The sequence below is a fragment of the Paroedura picta genome, chromosome 10 (assembly GCF_049243985.1).
Source record: "Paroedura picta isolate Pp20150507F chromosome 10, Ppicta_v3.0, whole genome shotgun sequence".
Lineage (NCBI taxonomy): Eukaryota > Metazoa > Chordata > Lepidosauria > Squamata > Gekkonidae > Paroedura > Paroedura picta.
Window position 1 is genome coordinate 35,965,917 of NC_135378.1, and position 24,856 is coordinate 35,990,772.

At 41.6% G+C, this 24,856-nt stretch overlaps 1 protein-coding gene across 11 annotated transcripts in view; it reads left to right on the top strand.

The window, feature by feature from the left end:
* Positions 1–24,288, top strand: part of FAT1 (FAT atypical cadherin 1) — a 141,074-nt gene extending 116,786 nt beyond the window's left edge. For 5 of the 11 annotated variants that reach the window (XM_077302149.1, XM_077302151.1, XM_077302150.1 and 2 more), the window contains 12 exons: positions 1,915–2,112; positions 6,118–6,919; positions 8,315–8,446; positions 8,545–8,708; positions 10,699–11,161; positions 12,274–12,427; positions 13,066–13,176; positions 15,141–15,772; positions 16,099–16,236; positions 18,869–18,928; positions 21,452–21,487; positions 22,754–24,288. In XM_077302149.1, coding sequence (XP_077158264.1) covers positions 1,915–2,112; positions 6,118–6,919; positions 8,315–8,446; positions 8,545–8,708; positions 10,699–11,161; positions 12,274–12,427; positions 13,066–13,176; positions 15,141–15,772; positions 16,099–16,236; positions 18,869–18,928; positions 21,452–21,487; positions 22,754–23,379 — 3,516 coding nt within the window. In that variant the 3' untranslated portion in view covers positions 23,380–24,288. The other 6 variants (XM_077302144.1, XM_077302153.1, XM_077302146.1 and 3 more) reach the window with 4 other exon arrangements.
* The last annotated feature ends 568 nt before the right edge of the window (positions 24,289–24,856 follow it).

Consider the following 24,856-nt stretch of genomic DNA (forward strand, 5'->3'; position numbering starts at 1 on the left):
GGAAAATTTGATGAAGACAAAGAAAGGAAGATAGCGAGTTTTGTCCTCTAACCAGATGACCAAGATTTAAGAACATACAAAGAGCCATGCTAGTCCAGCATCCTGTCTCATACCGTGGCCAACAACAGGGTATAGAGGTTGAGGCCTTTCCCTGATGTTGTCTCCTGTCAATTGACATGGTAGTTGTGATATAGCTCAACTTATGGAACATTTCATTGTCTCAACTACTTCAGCAATTTCCAAGAGAAATCACAGCAATGATTCTTCCAGTAGCATATTTTTTGTCTTTCTAGAAACCCAGCATACTGACTTGATTACTAGTCTTACAAAGGCCACTGTTTCTCTAGCACCCACTTGTGGGTGTACACTGTAAAAAAAACACACCAAATTTTTGTTCCTGGAAACCTGATCTCTATGCAAAAGATAAACCCAGTATTGCATCAGGGTTATTTAGTATAATTTTGATGCAAAACAAGTTAAGCACAGGTCTCTCCCTGCATAATAATGAGAACTACATTTATTTGTTGAATTTGTTTTATGAAACATGTCATCTTATATTAAGAAATATAGTTCTGGGTATAGATGATATGTAGAAAAACACCTTTTCTTGCATCAAATTTAAACTAACATATAGCTTCAGAAAATTAGATTGAATTGAAATTAATCCTCCGTACACTTGAGGGGCTTTGCAGTATTGCAGGAAAGTTGATTAAGATGTGAGACTGAATCCGCACTATTGCTGGTGGAAAGAATGTAGACTTAGTTGCATTCTGCCCTACAGTCCTTTCCAGCCCTGGAACCGAAATTGTGGCTGTTCAGGTTCGTTTGGGGCTAATAGCCATCAGAGCGGTGGGGGTGCAGAAAGGGGTGGAATCACACTCTCCTTTCATCAGGCAGAAAAGGCTGTTTCTCTTGTTCCACATTGCAGCCCTTGATTTGCACAGTTGATCATCAGAATGAATCCGATAACCCCAGAATTTAGTTTCTCAGGATTAGAAGGAACTACTGGAGCAAGGGGATTCAGCAAAAAGACTTGCCTTCCACTAATGGTCATCAGGATCCAAGTTACAGATCCCATTCCTCAATGAGATATAATGAAAGTATAGGATAGTAAAGTCTAGTAATTTTGAAGAATATTATAGAAAACTTTTGTTTCTGGATTTTTAAAAAAACCAAAATCGCATGTTCTTGATGCTGAAAACATTGGCTGTGGTCCAGAAGGTAGCAGAGACATACATGTCAAAATTTTGGTTTTCTCCTCAAAAATTTCCCCTAATGAGTTTAAAACACTGCAAATATAAAATAATATTCTTAGTGAATATGTTACGTATACAGACCTTAACATGCTTTTCCAGGTCTCAGAAATGTATCCGTGTTTTTTCTTCTTTTTAAAATTTAGAGAAATTTGTACAGCATTCGGGGGGAGGGGGGAGTGAGGAAATTTGCAGAACTTTGAGTGCCCTAACTATGTTAAGAAACATTATTTTCTCCCCAAAGATTTATACTCTACATTTTTTTAAAAAATTGACAGTAATGTTAACTAATTTCATCTCAAATTCAAGGGACAGTTTCGGTTGTCTTTCGGTTGTCACGTGATGGCCGTTTTCTGTCATCCCCTGCAGTCTGTTGTCCTGTGGCCTGCTGTGTGTGTGAAGCACAGCTCTCAAGATGGCAGCACAGACATTTTACAGAGCCTGGAGTGGGCTGTATGGATGAAATGGCCTCATAGATGAAGCATTCCAAGCGATAACAGCAGCCACATGTTGAGGCTTAAAATAACCTCCCTGTGACAGCAGCAACACGAAAACCAGCCCTAGCTCATTCCAATTATAGGCCTGTGATAAAACACAATATCTTTTCCAAAAATCTTTTCGCCATATCTGCTTTTACATCCCCTTCTCCTGCTTTTTATAGGAAAATAAGCCTGTCGGGTTTAACATCCAGCAGCTGTTAGTAACAGACAAGGATTCATCCCACAATGGACCACCTTTCCTGTTCACCCTGGAGAGTGGAAATGAAGATAACGCTTTCGAGATTAACCAGCAAGGAATCCTTACAACTGCTGTCCAGCTAAAACGCAAAGTGAAGGACCATTATTTGCTTCAAATTAAGGTATGCAATGCGGTAATATTTATTTTGAACGCTGCCTTTGTATGTCCAAAAGGATTGCCTAATGTGATTTAACGGTCATGCAAAACAAATGCAACTAAGCAACAATGGGGGAGGGGCGTGGCACAGGGGTCACACAGGCATTCTAAGAACTTGCAGCCACATAAGGAGCCAGAGCAATAGAATCAATAATCAGTACAATTACAGAGGCAGTCATTAATGACCAAGCTCCCTCTGACAGAGCTGTGCCATGGTGGTAGATAAACATTTTCCTTTGCTGCTGTCTCCGCTAATTCTAGCCCATGGTCAGCTGGATTCATTGGGACACTCTAGATGCAGTTATCTCCATTGTTTCCTCCTCACAAAGCTGAGAAGTCTATCAAGGTCTTGCAAGCCAGTAGTGGTAAGGACAGTGGCCTCTAATCTGGCGAGCCAGGTTTGATTCCCTGTTTCTCCACATGCAGCCCGCTGGGTGACCTTGGGCTCATCACAGCCCTGATAGTGTTGTTCTCACAGAGCAGTAATATCAGGGCTTTCGTAGCCTGACCTACCTCATACAGTGTCTGTTGTGGGGAGAGGAAGGGAAGGTGATTGTAAGGCTCCTTCTGGTAGGGGAAAGTGGGGTATAAAAACCAGCTCTTCTTCTTCAAGCGGGAGGTGGTACACAGGATCTGTCTTGTCAACCACCTGGTACATTTTCCTCCTTGTGATTGGTCAGGAGGTTCCCTGGGAGACCTTTCCCTTGGAACCAGTCCTTCAGTTTCCAAGGTAGAATTGTAAACTCAAACTCAGAAACCTTTATTGGCATACACAATCACAATCCTAGGATTGTGTCTTCTTCGGGTAGGCAGAATTGTACTAACATATCCCCAACCGTTGTCAGACATGCATAAAATCTGTTTGGATGCCTGCTTTGCTATTTTGACAAGGGTACAATGCTGCGGAAACTGAGCTGCTTGGGGTAGTGGTTGAAAAGTTGGCTAGGATGTGGGGGGACCCAGGCTTATTTCCCCACTCTGCCATGGAAGATTCCTGAATGACGTTGGGGCAGTCACACATTCTTAGCATAGCTTCATTGGGTTTATTATGTGAATAAAACTCAGAAAGGGAGAATGTTGTCAGCTGTTTTAGATCACTATGGGGAGGAAGACAGGAAAGAAATTGAGTTAAATAAATAAATTGCACTATTTTGGACTAGACAGTAGCCATATAGACATTAAAAGCTATAGCCTTCCCAACATTGCTCTAGAGAGCGGGTTGATATTCCAGTGAGGCAAACATTAAATATCCATTTTCATTATCAATAAGTAGCTCTCTTGTTCAAATCATTGCTTATGTCAGTGATCTCTTTGTGTGAGCAATTTAACACTGGAGCAATAAACTCACACAATGCCGCAAATTCTTTCCTACAAACAAGAAAAGTTGCTTTGACCCCAGGCTAATACAGCATTTGCATGAGTAGCTGGCTGAATATTCGGACTGGCTCTTGCCAGTGAAATTGGCTCTATGTCACAAAGATGAAGAATTCCAAGCAACAGCACTGGGGCCAGAAACCTCGCCCTGTTTAAACTGAGCTGTGGGAGAATTTCTGGCTCTATCCAAAATAGATGACCGTTGTTCTTGACGGAGTACTTGGTAATATGTTTGGAAAATTGTAATTGGATGACTTGTATATTAAAAAATGTACTGATTGGATAGTTTTGTGTGTGACTTATGCATCTGTCGAAGAATGGCTTTATTTGAAATTTTAAACAAGAAAAAGTACTGTGAGCACCATCTACAGTTTGGGATTGGCTACTACACTGTTGAATGGAGGCTTTGGAGCAATGCAGAACTTTCTGAATTACTGGAAATCCAGAAACGTTTCTTAGTCGGCCCAACTATATTTCTCACAATCTGTTTTGATTGTGAAATGGTACCCATTTTTCAAAAAAATTGTCATAGGATGACCAGCAAGCAACAATGTTTGCCACACGTACCCACATCCATTTTGCATAAGTGGTTTGTTAGCCTGTTGCTTTAATATTGGGTTTTGATGATCTCAAAAAATAGTAATGTCTTGGAAGAGACAGTTCTTATGTCAGTGCAGGTTCCTTTACAAAGACCGTATTCCTGCTCACATTCATTTTTATGGAGAAGCCCAGTTCACGCGTACAAGGAAAATGTGAGTCCTGAAATGAAGGGGGAGAGGTGTTCCATGGGTACTTCTGAGACCCCAGAACCCATTCATAGTATTTGAAATCAAACAAACAAATACCTTTATTGGCATGATCATAATAAAACATCTGTATAAAAGACAAGGCGATTCAGATCCCAGATCACTTGGAGAAAATCCCGTGGAGGAATTTTGCAATGCCTTTGATTACTTGAGGGTTATGATCCAATAAAAGAAAGTGCACGATTGTTGCAGGACTGTGAATCTTGCTCGCCTCCACGAGAGGGAGTATGAACCGTTCTCTCAGGTAGTTATGTTGCTCACAAAAGAGGAAAACGTGTTCCACTGACTCGGGTTTCATTGCAGGACAGGGGCGGAGTCTTTCGGCATATTGGATTTTAGTGTACCGACCTTTAGTCACTGCCGTTGATAAGAGGTTCAGTCTTGCTAGCATATAAAATCACTTCAGGGAAGGTTATTTTAAAGATGTAAAGTACTCCGGGATCCTTCTTGCTGGGGGATAGATTTCAAAAAAGATGGAAGAGCATGTTCTGCGTGCGCAGTATTTGAAATGCAGCACAGTAGTGCAGCTGATTGTCCAAATGCAAATGGACATTTGCATCCAAATGCAAATAGACATTCCTTCACCTGGAAACTACAACTAGTGCAGAATGCAGCTGCTCAGGTCCTCATAGTAACTTCTTAGAGAGCCCATATTCATCCCATCCTTTGGCAGCTGCACTGGCATCCAATTGAATTCCAGATCAAGTTTAAGGTGTTTTGGTTAAGGCCATCCATGGTCTGGACCCAGTGTACCTAAGGGACCGCCTCTCTGCCTATGCTACCTGAAGAGCATTGTGCTCCATCAATTCCAACAGGTTGGTGCTCCCTGACCCCAAGGAAGTACATCTGGCCTCAGCCAAGGCCAGGACATTCTCAGTCCTGGTCTCCATGTGATGGAATGAGCTCCCGGTGGAGATCCAGGCCCTGTTGGAGCTGACTGAGTTCCATAAGGCTTGCAAGACAGAGCTCTTCCTTCAAGCCTGGATAACCCCCCCCCCCCCCCGCCACCCCCAAGGAAACCTTGTTATTGTTGTTAGGTGCGAAGTCGTGTCCAACCCATCGCGACCCCATGGACAATGATCCTCCAGGCCTTCCTGTCCTCCCTGGAGTCCATTTAAGTTTGCACCAACTGCTTCAGTGACTCCATCCAGCCACCTCATTCTCTGTCGTTCCCTTCTTCTTTTGCCCTCATTCACTCCCAGCATTAGGCTCTTCTCCAGGGAGTCCTTCCTTCTCATGAGGTGGCCAAAGTATTTGAGATTCACAAGGAAAACTACTACTTGACAATTTACATCGGAAAAAAATTGCATGGTTGCACTGAGATGTTTCTAGTTTTAATTTTATGATTCGTTTTATTTATGTTTTAATTAGGGTTTATGTTTCATTGTTGTTGTTAATGAACTCCTGTTGTTCACCACCCTGAGCCACTAGGGAGGGCCATATATAAATTAAATAATAATATTAATAACAAATAAAAAGCTCTTTGTATGCTTGCTAAGCTCAGTGGGCTGCAGAATATCTTTGGAAATGGTAGCAAAAGTAAGACATCCTCACACATAGAGAGAGGCTCTGAACTGCATCCCACAAGTTGGAAATAAATAGCATTGAATATTTTAAAATTACAGCATTATACTGTACCCTAGTAATCTTTCTGTCAAGTTGTGTGTTGCCACCCAAGACTTTCATTAGACCTTTATCTTTGTAATAACTACGTATGCACATAGTTACATTGCACTTCAAGTTAAAAGCTGGTAAAATTGAGCAGACATTCATTGTTGGTTTCCCTTTAGGTGGCAGATAATGGAAGACCTCAGTTGTCATCTTTGACATACGTTGACATCCGAGTCATTGAGGAAAGCATCCATCCTCCTGCCATCCTGCCCCTAGAAATCTTCATCACAGCCTTCGGGGAAGAATATTCCGGGGGCGTCATTGGGAAAGTACATGCCACCGACCAAGATGTATACGACACTTTAACGTACAGCTTGGATCCCAACATGGAATCCTCTTTCTCTGTCTCCAGCACAGGTGGCAAGCTGATAGCTCACAAGAGGCTGGACATTGGGCAATACCTCCTGAACGTTACTGTTACAGATGGGAAATTTACAACCTCCGCGGTCATTGCAGTGCATATCAGACAGATCACTCAGGAGTTACTGAACCACAGCATAGCTATCCGGTTTGCCAACCTTGCCCCAGAGGAATTCATTGGTGACTACTGGCGCAATTTCCAAAGAGCTTTACGGAGCATCTTGGGGGTCAGGAGAAATGACATACAGATCATCAGCTTGCAGCCCTCAGATCCTCCTTCTAGCCTGGATGTCTTGCTTCTGGTTGAGAAGTCAAGCAGTGCTCAGTACCCAACCAGAGCCCTGCTCCACAAGATAAACTCCTCTGTGGCAGACCTTGAGGAGATCTTAGGTGTTCGGATACTGAACGTTTTCCACAAGTTGTGTCTGGGCCTCGAATGTCCTTGGAAGTTTTGTGAAGAAAAAGTTACGGTGGATGAGAGTGCCATGTCCACCCACAGCACAGCCAGGCTGAGTTTTGTCACTCCACATCACCAGAGAACCTCGGTTTGCCTTTGCAAAGGTAAAGAAAAAAGCACACAGTGTGGTGGGGAAGGTGTATAATGCCAAAGAGGACTGAATAGCTAGATGTGTAGTACAGTATACATTCGGTTCGTCATTTGCTTTTTATCCTGCCATGCTACAGTCAGTCATACGATTGAATATTTTGTAAAAAGGAAAAAACCAATTACAACTGCAGTAAGCAAAGCGAACTCATAACTACTACTAAAAGCAGGAGTCAGTTTTTAGAATTAGCTGGTTATGCAAAGCAGGCTTCATGGAACATTTGACAGCATTTGACTGGATCAAATAATAGGCAGTTAGACAATGGATGCTATTTGACAATTGAATGCTATGCCAATTCTAATATGTATTAAACACAGAAATCGCCTTCGTTTCCCCTCATTATGTTAAAACCCAGTGGTGAGCAGATTGAATAGCCCACGCTTGCCTGAATTTGTCAGAGCTTGGAAGCTAAGCAGGGTCAGCCATAATTAGGACTTCAGGAGGAGACAACCAAGGAAGTCCAGGGGTTGCTATGCAGAGGCCGTCCACCTCTGCTCATCTCTTGCCCTTGAAAAAACCCCTGGGGGGGTCATCATGAGTCACTTGTGACTTGATAGCACTTTATTATTATTAATAATCATCAGGTGCATTAGCTACTAGTTAACTGCTACATCTGTTATGCTGCAATCCTGAAAAAAGCTAAAACTTTCTAAACCAAGTGATTTCAATGTTTAGGACAGGGGTAGTCAAAGAGCGGCCCTCCAGATGTCCATGGACTACAATTCCCATGAGCCTCTGCCAGCAAACGTGGGCAGGGGCTCGTGGGAATTGTAGTCCATGGACGTCTGGAGGGGCACAGTTTGACTACCCCTGGCTTAGGATGCTGTTGGTAAGCACTTTGAATGTTCTTTTTGTGTGTGGGGGGTGGGGTTACTAACATAATACTTTTAATCTTCTGATGAGATTTCATGGCCAGCATTTCTGCCACAAAAAATCTCTAAAACAGCCTTTAAGAAACAGCATTGTAGGGCTGTTGTAAAATTGCATGACCTTCAAAATCCAGATTACTTTTAAGGGTTATGAAAACAGTTTAAATGTATATATGGATTTAGGAAAGGGAGATGAAATAGCCGTAACCATGTTGAGAGGCAAACAGGAACAGAACATCCTGTGAGCAATTCTCCTAGCAGGAGCTGAAATTATAGTCGTTCAGAAATTCCATATCCCTCATGATTTCTTGCTGCCTGGCCTCTTTCCTTGTCACCCACTTATCTTGTGTGTTTGTTTTTTTTTCCCCACCTGTTTGTGCCTGAAGAACATTAAGGCTTTAACTTTTGACATCCCTGATTTTAAAAACTATCGCATTTGAAAAGAAGAGATTAAAAATAAAGCGCTGCTCTCTGTTTTTCAGACGGTAGATGCCCTGTTTTGAGCAGTGCGTGTGAAGGAAACCCCTGTCCTGAAGATACAGAATGTATAGCAGATCCTCACGAAGGAACATACACTTGCCTGTGCCATGGAAGCAGTACGGCCCAGTGTCCTGGTGAGAGTTTCTCTCTTAATATCCTTTGGCTGAGGCTTCAGTCATCTCACAGCCAAGTCTGATTTTGAACCATGTCTTCATTTTCTTTCTTAATACAGCATCAGTAGGCCCATCACTGACTTTTACTGGAAGCAGCTACGTTAAGTACCGCCTCATGGAAAATGAAAACAAGGAAGAAATGAAGCTTACCATGAGGCTCCGGACATATTCTGCCCATGCAGTTGTCATGTATGCCAGAGGAACAGACTATAGTATTTTAGAGGTTTGTTGCTCTCAGTGCTCATAGCCTTTTAATTACGTGGGAAAGGGGGTTCTTGGGTTTGATATCCAAGTTTAATGTTTATGCAAAACATTGGCAGTTGTAAAATGATTGGTTTAATTTCAGTCAGAGTGGAAAGATTAAAACTGAAAAGATTAAAAATGAAAACAGCCAGTATTGAGCTGGTAAACTACAATAAATAAACTACAATAAATCAATCTATATACATACACCCTGACAAAATGCTGAAGGTTCCGAAGCCTCCTATTGGTCGAATATTCTCCCCCCTCCCCCCAGGGCCAATTACTGTTCTTGTTCTGGATTCCACACACACACCCTTCCCTTCTGTCCTGCTGTGAAGGAAACCTCAACAGCTCCTGACTTAGGGGAGGGACATGTTTCTGAGAAATCTGTGGGCGTGCGTGTGCTTTCCTTTTGAGAGGAGAAAGCTTTCCCCTCCTGCCTAGATGTTGGCTGACAGGGAAGCCACAGAAAAGCCCCTTCTCACTTAAAATATTTCTTGAGGCTTGGAAGTGGGGCCTCAAAAGTGTATAATGCCTCCACAACCACATAGCAGCCACATAGCCAGCCACATAGCACCCCTGATCTTTTTCAGGTCTAAAAACATTACAGAGAGGAGGTAACGTTTTCAGATAGGTATAGGTTCATGTTCTGGAATTCCACACCACCTAGATGTGCATAAACTTGACTAGGATCAAGAATGCCATGCACAGAGAGACCTCCTCTTAGGGGTGCCAGCTTCCAAGTGGACCCACACCAAACCATGAGCTAGCGCCTGTTGTATTATGGCAGGCAATGGGCTTTACTACTAGGCTGCAAGGCTGCACTTGTACCTTTTTTAATAGCTAATTCTTTAGAGCAGGCTTTTTCAACCAGGGTTTCATGAAAATGAATGAAAATTCCAGTTAGTAAGTCATGACCAGTATGACCAACCCCCACACACTTCCCCACTCTGAGGTAAAATAAAATGTTCCCTCAAAGACAGAACAGACCTTGTAGCATTATTTCAGTGTTATAAAATAAATCAGGCTGTCCCACTCACTTGGCTTTACTCAGCCCTAGAACATTTTGAGACGTCGTAAGATCTCACCGTTCTTAAAACCTTTGTTGGAATGGCACAGAGGCTTTCTTAACAGCAGCAAACAAAAGATTTTATCTTATGAAGAGGAAAGGGGTAGTTTGGAATGAAGAGACTGAGTTTTTAAATACAAATCAGTTATTTTTCAGTTTAAAAGATCTTGGTTACTGGCTCTGAGAGGTTTCTTTATGCTTTTCTTAGTTCTTAAATTTTCTTAGCACTGAGTGGATATAATTTTCCTTTCCTTCATTCTATCATCATAACAACAGCCCTGTGAAGTAGGGGAGGCTGAGACTGGCTTCAGTTCACCCAGTGAGTTACACGACAGTGTGAGTCTGTGAACCCAGTTCTCTCAATCCACATCCAGTACTCTAATCACAGTACTGCATTGGTTATGCAGTTTTCCTGCAGAGTTCTCCTACTATGGCATATTGTGGGAAGGAACACTTCTGTCCTTGGTAGACATGATTAAGACATTAGAGGTCACTTAGAAGCCAGTGAGATGTAGTGGTTAAGAGCAGCAGCTTCTAATCTGGAGAAGCCAGGCTTGATTCTCCACTCCTGCACATGCAGCCAGCTGGGTGACCTTGGGCTAGTCACAGTGCTGTTAGAGCCATTCTCACAGAGGGGTTCTCTCAGAGCTTTCTCAGCCCCACCTACCTCACAGGCATGTAGGGGAGGGGAAGGTAAGGCAATTGTAAGGTGTTTTGAGACTCCTTTGAGTAGTGAAAAGTGAGGCATAAAAACCAACTCTTCTTATTCATTTCTCATTGGGTGGCGGGTATGGGTGCAAAGTGGCCTCAGATTGCATGCTATAGGAGCCTTTCTCCATGGTAACAAGCAATCCAGGATAGCATTGTATGGTGATACTGCTACTTTTTCTCTTATGCTTAGATCCACCATGGAAGACTGCAGTATAAATTTGACTGTGGAAGTGGTCATGGAATTGTGTCTGTGCAGAGCATTCAAATCAATGACGGCCAGTGGCATTCAGTGTCTCTTGAAGTGGATGGAAACTATGCCAAGCTGATCTTAGACAGGGTGCACACAGCATCGGGTATAGCCCCTGGCACTTTAAGGACATTGAACTTAGACAACTATGTATTTTTTGGTGGCCACATTCGACAGCAGGGCACAAGGCATGGAAGGAGCCTACAGGTTAGCAATGGCTTCAGAGGCTGCATGGATTCGATTGTGCTTAATGGCCAAGAATTGCCCCTAAACAGCAAGCCACGGAGTTATGCCCACATGGAAGAATCCGTGGATGTGTCTCCTGGATGTTTACTAACCACCACAGGAGATTGTTCAAGCAGCCCATGCCAGAATGGGGGCATTTGTAGCCCACTGCTCAGTGGAGGTGAGTTTTGTTCTTCTTCATACTGCTTATTTCATGTTACGTAACAAACATTATTTAAATGGTTAATGCAGGTATTAATGATATTTAGGTGGCCACTTTATCTTACCTAGTATTCCACAGGCAGGGTTTACAGTCTCCTTGTTTATATGTCTCCAAGCAAAGTTATTCTTCTCTGTTGAGTTGGCTCATTTCAATGTAGCTTAAGTGTATCTTATATTTCTGCAGGTTGTATCACACACGTTCCTTGAAAATAACTGAGAAACTTTGTTTCTTACAAGTGGAAGGAACTTGCTGCTGTCAGAAGCTGTGGAGTTGAGTTCCAGCATACCTAATCTGCATATTAAACACATTTCTCCAGATGTTCAGATTCTCTTTCATCATGCAGCTTTTTTATATTGCAAACCTGTAGTCCCTTAGTGAAATCGTTCAGAACTGGGTGCTTGTATGGGCATCTCTCACACATGAACGTTTGCAAACATTTACAAAGCTTTAAATAATAGCTCAAGTACAGTGATCTATTTTAGTATCTTGTAAGATATGTGATATGTAAATATAACATGCATTAAAACCAGAGCATAAATACAAACCCAGTGCATAAAGTTAAGAAGATCACTCAGTTAGACACTTGCTTTAAAAAAAATTAAAATATATTTTTTGGAAAAAGTGAAACGTGTCTGGACAGCAGATTTCTACTGGGGTAGTATTCCCTACAGCTGAATTTGTTACTGAAAAGGTCCTTCATTTCCTACCTGCTATGTTAAATATTCTAAATCATCTTTATTCCAATCCTGATACAATGCAGGGGAGACATTATTCCTTGAATTATGGGAATATGGTTGTTGTTGAAATGGCTGCTGCTATTAACCGATTTTAGGAATCTTTCCTGCATACATCATAGACCTGCCCTACTGCATGAGCTTCACTGTTTCCAGCCCGTCCCTTTTAAATGCTTCTGGGTCACCCATGAGTGCTTTTGTGCTGTGTTATTGGATAATCAGGATATAGCATGTTAGCTTTTCGTTAGGCGTAGGTTGAAGGAAAATATCATATGCCATCATTCTCAAGCTATAAAAGATGGAGGATAGTTTTATTTTGTTGTATTTTCATTGCAGGTTATAATTGTAAATGTACAACTTCGTTTATGGGAGTGCACTGTGATGTCAGCGTCAACCCATGTGCTTCCAATCCTTGCCTTTATGGTGGTACCTGCATCCCTGTTAATAATGACTTCATCTGTCAGTGCAGAGGACTGTACACAGGTCAAAGGTATGGCTTCCTTGCTTATCATTAAGGCAGATTTTCATCTGATGTCATCTTTTCCAGTGCATGCTCTGTTTTCAGAACCTTTCCTCTATGATTGTTCATTATGGGTCATGCATTTGTTGAGCTGATTAAAAATTAGTTAGTGAAGTGGGTGTTAAATAATGGTTTAAGTGTTCACATGGCAACATAAAGGGCTGTCAAAGTGGAAAGAGAGAGGTTTGTGTTGACCAGCACATCTGTCATGTGAAAATAGTACTCAGGGATAGATTCAAGTATATAAGTTTTTGAGTGCAATCACACTTCTGATACAGACTGAAGTATGCTTGAATATGAAAGCTTACACTTTGAATAAAACTTTTGTTGGTCTTAAAGGTGCCAGAGGACTCAAACTTCGTTCTACTTCAGTTGGCTCTGTCTACCTACCAAGTCTGGTTCTTAGTATCAAAACCAGATTTTTCTGGACTAATGTGTGGTATTTCCATTATGTCCTCTGCTATTGTGTCTACCAGGGAGCCTGATCCAATGAGTCACAGAGCATATTTAGAAATACTGGAGACAAGTAGAACAGAATTGTATCCAAGGTCATAACTGAAGCAAAACTTATAAAATAGATCATTAATGAGATCTCCTTGCTTTCCCAGGTGTCAGATCGGTCCATATTGCAAAGACAACCCATGCAAAAATAGTGGCAAGTGTATCGATAGCTTAGATGGGCCTGTTTGTGAATGTGAAGCAGGTTTTCATGGAGAAAGGTTGGTCATTTTGTACTCGTATTTTTCCAAAGTTAGCATCACAACAGGTGGATAGAATAGTTCCAGGGGGATAGCCATTTCAGTCTGTTGTGGCAAAATAAAACGTTGTCTGAAGCAGTGAGCTCTGAAGGGCAGAAGCTCATACTGGATTAAATGCTTGTCTCCAAGGGTAGCCATGCTGGTCTGCTGCAAATCATCTAGGCTCTGTAGTCCTTTTAAAGATTTGGGTTGTATGAGCTTTGGAGAATCAAAGCTCTATCAGAGACCACGGGAAAAGAGCTTTAACTCTCAAAAACTTATACTTCAGGAATCTTGTTTGTCTCTAAAGTGCTACTGGAAATCCAACTGGACTAAATTTAAGGTGCCACTGGATTTGTGCTTTGTTTTGCTAAAAGAAAAGAGGCCAGTGAAAAGAAGTCGTTGTGGAATACAACTTGTCCTTTTAAAACATGTGTTGTTATGTAGTGTCTCTTTACTGTTTCAAGTGTGTTAAGGCTTCGGTGTTTGAAATGGGTTACAGATGTTTATGGATTATACCAGACTATTTCACCAGATTATGCCAGCTTTAAATCAGCCATCATCATATTGTAATACTTGAACACACTATAAAGCAAAACAAAATAGAAACCCCAGGATCTGCTTTAAGGCCTTGCTTTCATTTTTCAACATTTGTAGTTATTTTACGCTTCAGAAAGAACATAGACTCACTGGAATATAAGCCTTTCATTTAAGTATGCAAATGAATCCAAAGTAGCATTTTGAAATGAACTAACAGGGTAGCTTTGAAGTGACAGTTTTCAGCGGAGCAACATTTCAACAGATAATTAGAAATAACCATACTCAGGAGTGGGGTTTTTTCCAAATATTTCATAGAATAACAGAGTTGGAAGGGGTCTTCTGGATCATCTAGTCCACACACACACACACACACACACACACACCCCGGCACAACGCAGAACACCTTTGTCACTATTCTTTTGCTTTTCCACATACACCCCCCCCCTCCCAAAGAGGACTTTTCTTCAAAAAAAAGAAGTCCTCTCAAGAAGCAGGAAACCAGCTTCTTTAATTCTGAAGGCTTAGAAATGTTCTGAATTTCTCAGCCACGTTTGTCCAGAGTAGAGTGCTGTGTGGGCCATGAAATAAAAGCCATTTATAAACTTATTTTAGGGACCATTTGCAAAGTACTTTCTCATCCCAATATAAAACACAGGAATCTCACATCTGTGTATGCTGGACAAGCTTATATTTAATTTTCATAGTATTTTTAATTATATACCTTTAAATGACCAGCTGTATCACACGGCTATTTTGTACTTTCCGCAGACTTCAACCTCGCTACATATAGGCTGCATTAAGCACCTTCTTTTGGCTCCCTCTGTTTTTCCTCATGACTTTGTGTCCCACCTGCAAGAGAATCATGACCCAGTTTTGGAAACCAGCTTACAGTTTAAGAATCACTACAACAAAATCCCAGCCTCTATCTGCTGTTTGTATTAATAGGAATAGCAGTGACTTGCTTTACATGGATTATGCAAAGAAAAGAGGGATCAGCCCCTAACAGATCACAGGAGTCCCCTCATCTGTAGTATAAGTGTGGAATACAATAAGTTGTATTCCACACCTGACACTTCAGTTCACAGGCAAAAATACCTCCTCCTGTACTTATCACGGGCAAATTATGGGTTGGATACAACCCACATTTCCATTGGCAGAAAAATAGATGATGAAATTCCCTTTGACCACTGAAAGCATCATGGGCAAAAGCCACATGGGACGGGGCTGGCTTTAAGGAGGGGTATTGAGTGCGATTGAGCAGAAAAGCTAGCCAGATCTAACAATATGTGCAGTCTTGTGACAGTATTCCACCATCCTTTGCATTTGTCAGGACACGTTAGTGAATGTAAAATATTAATAAAATGGCATCAACAGTCCCTGTACCACTTTTCATCTGTTTACTCCAGGTGTCTGTCAGATGTTGATGAATGCTCAGAAAACCCCTGCCAGAATGGTGCTCTCTGTGAGAACACCTACGGTGCATATCACTGTAATTGTAGCCATGGATTTGGAGGAAAACATTGTGCTGACATCCTTAATAAATACGTTTCAACCTCTTGGAACATCGGTTTGGCAGAAGTCATTGGAATCATCGTTTTCATAGTGGGAGTCTTCATACTGGTTGGGCTTTTTGTCGCCTGTCGCCAAGTAATCAGGAGAAGGAAGAAGAAAAGCCAGCCGGAACCTGGAGACAAACATCTGGGAACAACAACACCTTTCTTACAGAGACCATACTTTGATTCAAAACTGAATAAGAACATTTATTCTGACATTCCGCCCCAGGTGCCCGTGCGTCCCATTTCGTATACTCCAAGCATTCCAAGTGATTCGAGGAACAATCTGGACAGGAACTCTTTTGAGGGATCCACTATTCCAGAGCATCCAGAGTTCAGCACTTTTAATCCAGATACTATGCATGGCCATAGGAAAGCAGTGGCTGTCTGTAGTGTAGCCCCTAATTTGCCGCCACCGCCCCCATCTAATTCTCCATCAGATAGTGACTCCATACAGAAGCCCAGCTGGGACTTTGACTATGATGGTAAGCCATCTCTTCCCTTTTTGCATTCAGAGTACTTTGACAGAGATGCTTGTTTTGAAACGGGTCATGGAAATAACTAGATGCAAAGTAAAGTGCCGTCAGCAGTCATTTACGCTTCCAGCCAGACATCAAGTGGCACGGTATTTCTTTTGCCTGGTGATGACAAAAATTATTTGACTGGTTCAACTCACACTTTAAATCCTTAATTCTTCTATTAGAGTCAATAATGTAACTTTACAAAGCTTCTGTAAGAGTTTTAAGGGGGGATGTTTACTCGCAAATATCCCCTTCCTCATTTTTACTTTTGGTTCTGTTCTTTCTTGTAGCTAAAGTGGTAGATCTTGATTCCTGCCTTTCGAAGAAGCCCTTGGAAGAAAAGGTCTCTCAGCCTTACAGCACCAGAGAAAGCCTGTCTGAGGTCCAGTCTCTGAGCTCATTCCAGTCTGAATCCTGTGATGACAATGGTAGGTAAACATAGAACACCCTTTCTATGTTGCCCTGTTTTTTTGCCTGTGTGCCTCATATTAACCTTTTTAATATTATTCAGCATCTCTATGCAAATCTCTATGCAAAATGCAGATTTTGTGGGCTGGCTCTGTACCAGCATATAAACCAGTAATTGTTAATATTTAACATTTCATGTCTAGTTAATTATATTCCAGATAGATAGACAGACAGACAGATAGATAGCTTTGTCAAATATTTGTGATTGGTTTATAAATATTAAAAGTTAGTCATGAAATAAGGTTTTGAAATGTCTAAAACTGGATTACAACTTCACCTGTTTCCTTTTTTTCCCTTACTGCTGCCTCAGCTCCCATATGGATCAGAGCAGTACTGAGTGAAAGCAGAGTATGAGGGGGCTTGCTTGTAAGTCTGACTATATTAGTAATGAAGGAAGTTGGTTCAACAGGACTTGTCCAGTAATCGAGCAACTGTCTGCCCTGTACCATGATGAACTCTGTGCATGACAAATGTTGCAATTTACAGAATCAGAAACCTTATTCTTATCAGGCCTTGACTCATAAAAAAACATGCAGCGAAGTCGATTTCTTTCTATTCAGAATCCCAATTTTTCTAGAGTTCTATTTAAATCAGTGCTGAACTGTCTTTTAAATATATTTTTTCTGCTTTTACTTCTAACATTCTCCAAAGGGCTGAAATTCAGGGAAATAATTGGCCACAATCTCCAAATGCATTAGTAATCAACTCTTATTTGGCCAAGATGTCCTGTCCACTAATTTCAGTGCACTGACTTGTTTATGGCCTCAAATTAAAACTTCCTTTTATTACGTAATAAAAAGTAAATTTTACCATCACCAGCACTTAGAGTGAATTTGTGTGTGTACGTATACATGTGTTAGTGCTTTCATTATTCATGGCAGGAGCACCACAATAGAGGTAGCCTCCCCAACCATTCTTACATTTAATGTCATAGCAACACACATATATCATGGTTCTCCCTGTGGGCAGTTCCAGGTTCCAGAAAACGTATTGTGATGTGTTGCGGTAAGAAAGGAATGCAAATGGTAAACATGAAACTTAACTGTTACTACAAAAAGTGTCATTCAGCTATAAACATGTAGGGTTGGATCCAATGGACAATTGGGGGGGGGCGCGGTCACTGATCTTTCCCTCATGTAGCTAATCTTTGACTCCTGCTAGCCACCTGTGCCCCCAGATAAGTATTTCTGGGGTGTTTGGGCTGCAGCAGAAGGGGGAAAGCAAAGAAGTCCCGCACTGCTAATTGAAATTCCCACTATGAGTAGAGAACTGCGGGAGACAATTTGGCTGATTATTTCAAATAATTCCCTTACTATTGTTTCTTCCAGCTCTCTAGCTGTGTTACCTGTCTGTTCACTTTCCTATCTCCCATTTTTCTATAGTAACATCATTCCCTATCTTGGGCTCTGCAGGAAATTTTATTTGTTTTGTCTCCCCTTCTCTCAACTCTGCATATTATCCCTGTTTTGTCTCTTGGTTCCTGTTTCCCCTTCCCACAAGCCTCCATCTCAACTTTTTTTTACATGCCCCTGTTATCTTCTTTCTTTTGGCTAGTTAGTTCCATAACATCTTGTGAAGGTGTTTATCTATGCTATTTACATCTTCCATCCATCCTGCCATCAGATCTCCAGGTCTCTGGTGAGCCTTCACTCAGCCAAATGGGGCCTCATAGAAGCTACAGTTTTATCAGCATTCTTTGGGTTAATCTTTTCAGAAATTAGAATGTTTGTGAACATTCCATGCATTCTAGCAACTCAGCCCAAGGCTGAGAGGAAGAGGTCCTTACAGACAAACAGGACATAGACAGCAACTACTTTTAGGAGTCATGGATTTCATAAAATTCTCTTTTTTCAGAATGGAAATAGGATATCTGGACTTAACATATTTTAATTTACCACCTGCAGTTCTTTAAAATTCATCAAAAGGGCTGAAGATAATCGATTCAGCTTTTCATTGAGAGCAGATTCATGCTTTACTTTTTCTCTTAAAAATTAAAATTCATGTACAGCTTCTCAGCTGTGAATAGTGAATGCCCCTGTAAACCAATGCTTTTCTTTATCATATTCAGAGAAGCAGTAATCAGAAAATCTTCTATGTATCTTTAAGCGAAAAGCAGCCATTGAAATACATGCATGTCATTCACAACTGAAACGTGAAATGTATGCTTAGCATTCAAGAATCCTCTCCCTGGCCCCAGAAGTACAGTCGGAAGAAAGGCTTGTTGTCATCAGCTCCGTGTGTATGTTCCATCTTTGTAGTCCTAGGGACAGTTGCAAATCATCCCTGTAGAACTCTGTATTTGTAGGCATTTTGGAGGTTGCAGTCAGCAGAGGGTCCGAGATTTTGAAATTTCTGTTCAGTTAAAACACTATCGTTGTGCTACTCTAATGACCACGGCTAAGATGAGGATAGGGACATCATGTTACTAATTGAAATATGCAAGGTACTATTCTGCATATAGCTATTAGAGGTGCCTGAAGCATTATTATTATTGTTATTATTTTGTTTGCTTGATTTTTATGTGCGATTTGGAACTGCTGCTAATCATAGGTCTCTGTTTTTTTAATCTGCTCCTCCCGTATTTTTTACAAGCTTCCCTAGTGACTGTAATACACCTTGTCAATGCAGTCGTTGACTCGGTGGGAAAAGAAGGTATATATTATATATGTTTTCACTATTATTTATCTCCTTGGCAGAACATTGCATGCAATTGTCTTTTAGTAATAAGTAAATTTAAATTAGAAGCAACATAAGAATGTTTGCTTTGTTATTAAAAGGGCAGCCGATGAGTATCATGCTTTTAAAATTCATAAACAGAAACAAATACAAAGGCAAAGTATATTTCCATCTGACTTGATTTCCAAAGGTTTCCTTTACATCAGGGGTAGTCAACCTGTGATCCTCCAGAGGTTCATGGACTACAATTCCCATGAGCCCCTGCCAGCAGACGCTAGCAGGGGCTCATGGGAATTGTAGTCCATGAACTTCTGGAGGACCACAAGTTGACTACCCCTTCTTTACATGCATGTATGACCCAACTCTAACATTCAGGTTAATGATAGCAGTGAGCATCGTTCCCCAGCATCATGCTTTGTACCGATTCTATTGAAATGAATGACCTTTCTTGCTCAAGAGCACAGTTTGTTCCCTTGTGGAATGCACCTTCATGTCATTGAGGTTCACACACCAGAGGGTCATGAGGGGCGTTTCTTATTCCAGATGAGAGCCAGATGTGCATTGTGTGAATCACTCTGTCTCAGCCTCAGTTTTACCATATATTATAGATCTAGAGCAGGGCTTGGATCTCCTACCCAAGCAGTAGGGCAATCCAGACTGCAGAGTCAGGCTCCTGGTCACCAGATGGGCTACTGCAAAAATTTGCATTTCAGTTGCCCTACCTGAGCGAGCATTGCTCATTGTTCCATCAAAGGTCAGGCTAGGAAAAACCTTTGCATTGTGAACCTATCAGGATTTATGGCTGTGTTGTTACTTTACTGTATCTGGCATGTCAAGATAGGGACAATGCAAATATTGGTCTTCCATGTATGTAAACTTTACATACAGCAGAACACAGGAGTGAATCATACTCTGTAACAATCTATAAAGTTAGGAGTGGGTTTTTTTTCAGATGCTGCAAACTGATAGAGGAAGAAAGGTGGTGTGGCATAGACTGAACATGTTAAATTTTGGGAGCTAAGCAGGGTCAGTACAGGGAAGAGAGAAAACTCTGCAGAGGAAAATGATGGCAAACCACCTCAGCTTCCCCACCCTACCTGCAAAACATACCAATTGGTGGATTGATTGATTGAACTTTTATACCGCTGCTCCCAGCAATGCTGGCTCACGGCGGTTCACAACAAATCATAAAACAATCCCAAATGCCATAAAAACCCCATTCATAAACATTAATCCCCTAAAAATCCTTAACAAGTCGCACAATAAAATGGCGGTACAAAACAATTCCTACAAACTCGTCCCCCAACATTTCAAGCATCTGGCATAAAAATTGGACAGTGACGACTGGCAATGAAATCAGGGGTTAGATTACCTTGAGGCTCCGGGATAGATCTAATACCTACTCTGAGCAAAGGAAACATCTATATTGATTATTTGCTGCCACAGCAGGCAGGTATCCTCCCAAGCCATTCCTGGGCAGTATTCTCCACCCCCAGTAGGAGCATAGGGGCTACCACTGAAGTAGGTATCAATACCTGTAAGGACAACTGTTGTCAACACGTTTGTTCTTTGCAAAACCATCTTAAATACTATCAAGAAATACATGTGTATTCCTATAACAAAGCAATCATAGGCATTCAACAGAAGCTATATATGACTTCACAATCTTCAAAAGGTATTATTTCCTTAATCCCTATTGATTTAAGCTTTAAAAAAAAAAAGAAGCAAGAGACAGATAATTCCAGATTTTGCCACAAGCTACCAACCAAAATATACACAGCAAACCATGCTGGATCACAAACTGTTTCTAAAAGTATGTTTTCCTCCAAGCATAGCATTTGGAACCTGTTACATCTGTAGAGGTTTTGTGGGCTCTGTCATTTCCCAAGAATTATATTCTAGCAGGGCCCAAAGAACCACACGATTATTTCCAAGCAAATGAGGAGATCATGTAGATCTCCCCTGCTTTAAAGACAAAGGGACTATCAAAAGCAGTTTGAAAATGCAGCATACATAGGGCTGCTAATGAAAGGGGAAAGGAAGAAATCTTGCTGGACATTTCCAGGCCTTTTGACATGTCTAGTGTGGCTCTTTGGATTTCACTCTTCAGCTTTAAAGCTGTTTAATCCAATTTTATTTTTACTGTCTATTGTATTGTACTGTGCTTTTAAGGGGTGTTTTTATAGGGGGTTTTAAGTGCATATTGTAACCCACCATGTCTTGTGGGAGCAGCGGGTAAGGAATCTAACAAATAAATAAAAATAAATAAATAAAGTGGGAAACAGAGCATTCTCCTCTCTAGGTATTGCTCACTGGATTTGTTTGCACAAGTGTAAATTCAAACCGGCTCCCCCCAGCTTGAAAGGGGAGAAAGCAGAAGCATCTTTGTCTCTCTGTCACTGCTGCTGTTGTTATTACTGTTTTTAGGCTGGTTTTGAATGGTTTGGATTCCTAACTGTGCATCTTTTCTTCCCTTTTTCTTCACTTTGCCACCAAAAGAATCTTTTGCTGTTCCTGACCTGAGCAATTCAAGAGGTGACTTCTGCATGCAGTTGTTCATTGATGCTCACTTAAGTGTCTGCTAATATTGGCCCTCCACACTAACTTGCCCTCACTGGATCCTTGTGTGGAACACACAGTAATTTCAGCCTGTTCACTAGTCATCCCTCCCCTTATCTCGGTCCTTTTGCGTAATTAAGAGACTTGTGCTGTGGTGATGTTTTCTCCATGAAACTAGTGTTCTCTGCAACACCTGTATACCTTGTTCAGCAACACAATTCTGCTATTTGTGCATGAGAAGCTTAATGTCATGGGAGTTGTTGTTTCTCACTTTTGAATGCGGAAATGTTTCTTACTAATGGTCCCTTTTGATCACAAAATGTTCGATTGTCCTTTTTTTGCAGGTCTGTGTTATAAAAATTAACTGTTGAGCTGATGGGCAGTAATAAAAGGCATTAATAACTTTTATAGCAAAATGGTAAATGTGCTGGATACCTTACCAGCCAGGGTGCCATATATTTATTAGTCCCAATCCAGGGGAAATTACTGTAGTTGTTCTTTAGTCCCATTAAAATCAATGGGACCAAGTTAATCATGTAGATATTAAGTGCCAGTCATATCAATGGAATAAGGCTACCGTCCTGGGTCCCTTTTTGAACTCCAAGGAGGCTTGCTTCCAAGTATACATGGGATTGGTCCTTCCCTTTGTTTGGGTGACTATGTGGGGCATTAGGAGAAGAAAGGCTAGTAGGGTTGGGTGCCTCGGCGTCCGAAGCAGCTGTTTGCATCCAAAGCAGCCAACACTGTGGCATGGAGGGGGAAGGGGTGCCAGTGCAGGGCCCGTGCCTCTCTTCCCCCCCCCCCCACGCCGTGGCACTGGCTGCTTCGGACACTGAAGCACCCAACCCTAGTTACAAGTGGCTACAGTCAAGTAAAGGGGGAATCTGTGCCAGTGATACTGGTCATCAGCCACCAGCTCTTTAGGTGGCTCATTAAAAGAATGGTTTTCTGCCAGCCCATTCCTTAGGTGAACTGCAGGTTTTCTCACTTGAGAGTGAGGTATGTTGAAAATACAGCTATCTCAGGCATAGATGACGGAATGAAGTATCTACTGCATGGCACGCTGAACTTGCAGCTGTAACACTTGGAGGTCTTGGTTAACCCTGGGGACAAGATTGCACTGGTCACTGGTTGTTGTGTTGTTCTTGACCTCTATGTATTGTTGTTGTTTCCAATGTTGGGAATATATCGACAATGAGAGACTGAAACTTGTTTTCTTCCTTTTTAATCTTCACTCTGCAGCGTATCACTGGGATACCTCCGACTGGATGCCAAGCGTCCAACTTCCCGGCATACAGGAGTATCCAACTTATGAGGTGGTGGAAGAGCCAGCTCCCCTCTACACCGATCCAAATTCCATTGATGCAGACTACTACCCTGGAGGCTACGACATTGAAAGTGACTTTCCACCTCCACCGGACGACTTCCCAGCGCCTGATGACCTCCCACCACTACCACCAGAGTACAGTGATCAGTTTGACTCAGTGCAGCAACCCAGGGACATGTCTGCTGTAGGTAGCTTGGAGTCCTCTGCGAGGAGCAGGCAGAGGTTCAATCTCAACCAGTACCTCCCCCATCACTATCCTTCAGACCGGTTGGAACCTCAGAACACAACCAGCGGAGTCTCCAGTAGTTACAGAGAACCCTATGCCCCGTACACTGTAGGGTACAGTAGAGACTTTGAAGCCCTCCCCCTAGACAACATGTCCATGTCTGTGTATGCTTCCACGGCTTCATGCTCCGATGTGTCAGCATGCTGTGAAATGGAGTCTGAGGTGATGATGAGTGACTATGAGAGTGGGGACGATGGACATTTTGAAGATGTGGCCATACCTCCACTCGAGCCTCAGCAACACACAGAAGTCTGACCACCTTCCTCAACAAAAAGTGCCTGGATGTTAATGAACTTAAAAAAAAAAAAGATTCTAGAGCAATCTTGGAGAGCTTATTTCCCCCCCTCCGTTCGCGGCAGTGCTTTGAGCGCTTCTGTTTCAGTGAGCTAAGACTGGCATGGCTGCACTGGATCATGCAGCTCATTTCAGAGTATTTACCAGTTTTTCCCATTTCTTGACCGCCTGCAAATTTAACTGATTACAGGTCTCCCATTGGCTGTGCCATTCCTGGAACTGTGTGTGTGTTTGTTTTCTTTTTTGTACTTACATTGTCTATGTTAGAGAAATGAAGCAAAACACGTACCACTTCCTCATTTTAGCATGATAAATGTATTTATATAGTTCAAAAAAATCAATTTTTTTCTTATCTCTTTTTGTAAATGTTATGTACAGTTTTGATTTCAATAGTTTTAACTAGGTTTTGTAGATACTTTGCAGATTTGTTTCCCACTGTTTCTAGCAGTGTTTAGTGTGCCATTAAACCAAGCACACCTTGGGTTTTATTACATTCAGGAATTCACTGTATTTTTATTTTTATTTTGATGATCACACAGATGTCTGGCATTTCATTTATAGATTTCAGTGTAATCATTGCTAAGTGTACATAATTTCCACTTGTAAAAGGTATCTGATAATTTTCTGGGCAAAAAACAAACAAAACCATGGCAGTGTCTTACATAGCTTTCCGTACTTGGAACAATATACACTTTTCCTTAACCGAAAAGTACTTTGGGGGCCCACTTGCATACCTGTTTAGAACCAAAACCACCTTGGCACAGTTTTTATAGTGTCTGTATATTTGTGATGCAACGGTCTTGTAAAGGTTTTTACTGAAATCTACCATTAGCCAGTCTTTCTTACTGACAATAAATTATTAATAAAATACTTACGCTTTGTTTACTGCATTCTCTTACAAATAACGCCCAGGTTTAACATTGTGGAAATGTTGTTTAGCATACATGCTATGTATGTCCACCAGGTGGCATTATGAGCCTACTTAACTGTTTAAAAGGAAACTCCATAAGAGAAAAGATCAGTGAACCCAAATGTAAGAATGTGTGGCATTTCAGTCTTCTTTAAAAAAAAAAAAAAAAGCACTGACCACTAGAATGAATTGCTTCATTTGGGGCATAATTGGGATTTAAAGGTAAAGATAAAGATATCCCCTGTACAAGCACTGGGTCATGTCTGACTCTTGGGGTGACGCCCTCTAGCGTTTTCATGGCAGACTCAATACGGGGTGGCTTGCCAGTGCCTTCCCCAGTCATTACTGTTTACACCCCAGCAAGCTGGGTACTCATTTTACCGACCTTGGAAGGATGCAAGGCTGAGTCAACCTTGAGCCGGCTGCTGGGATTGAACTCCCAGCCTCATGGGCAGAGCTTTCAGACAACATTTCTGCTGCCTTACCACTCTGCGCCACAAGAGACTCTAATTGGGGTTTAGGTAATGG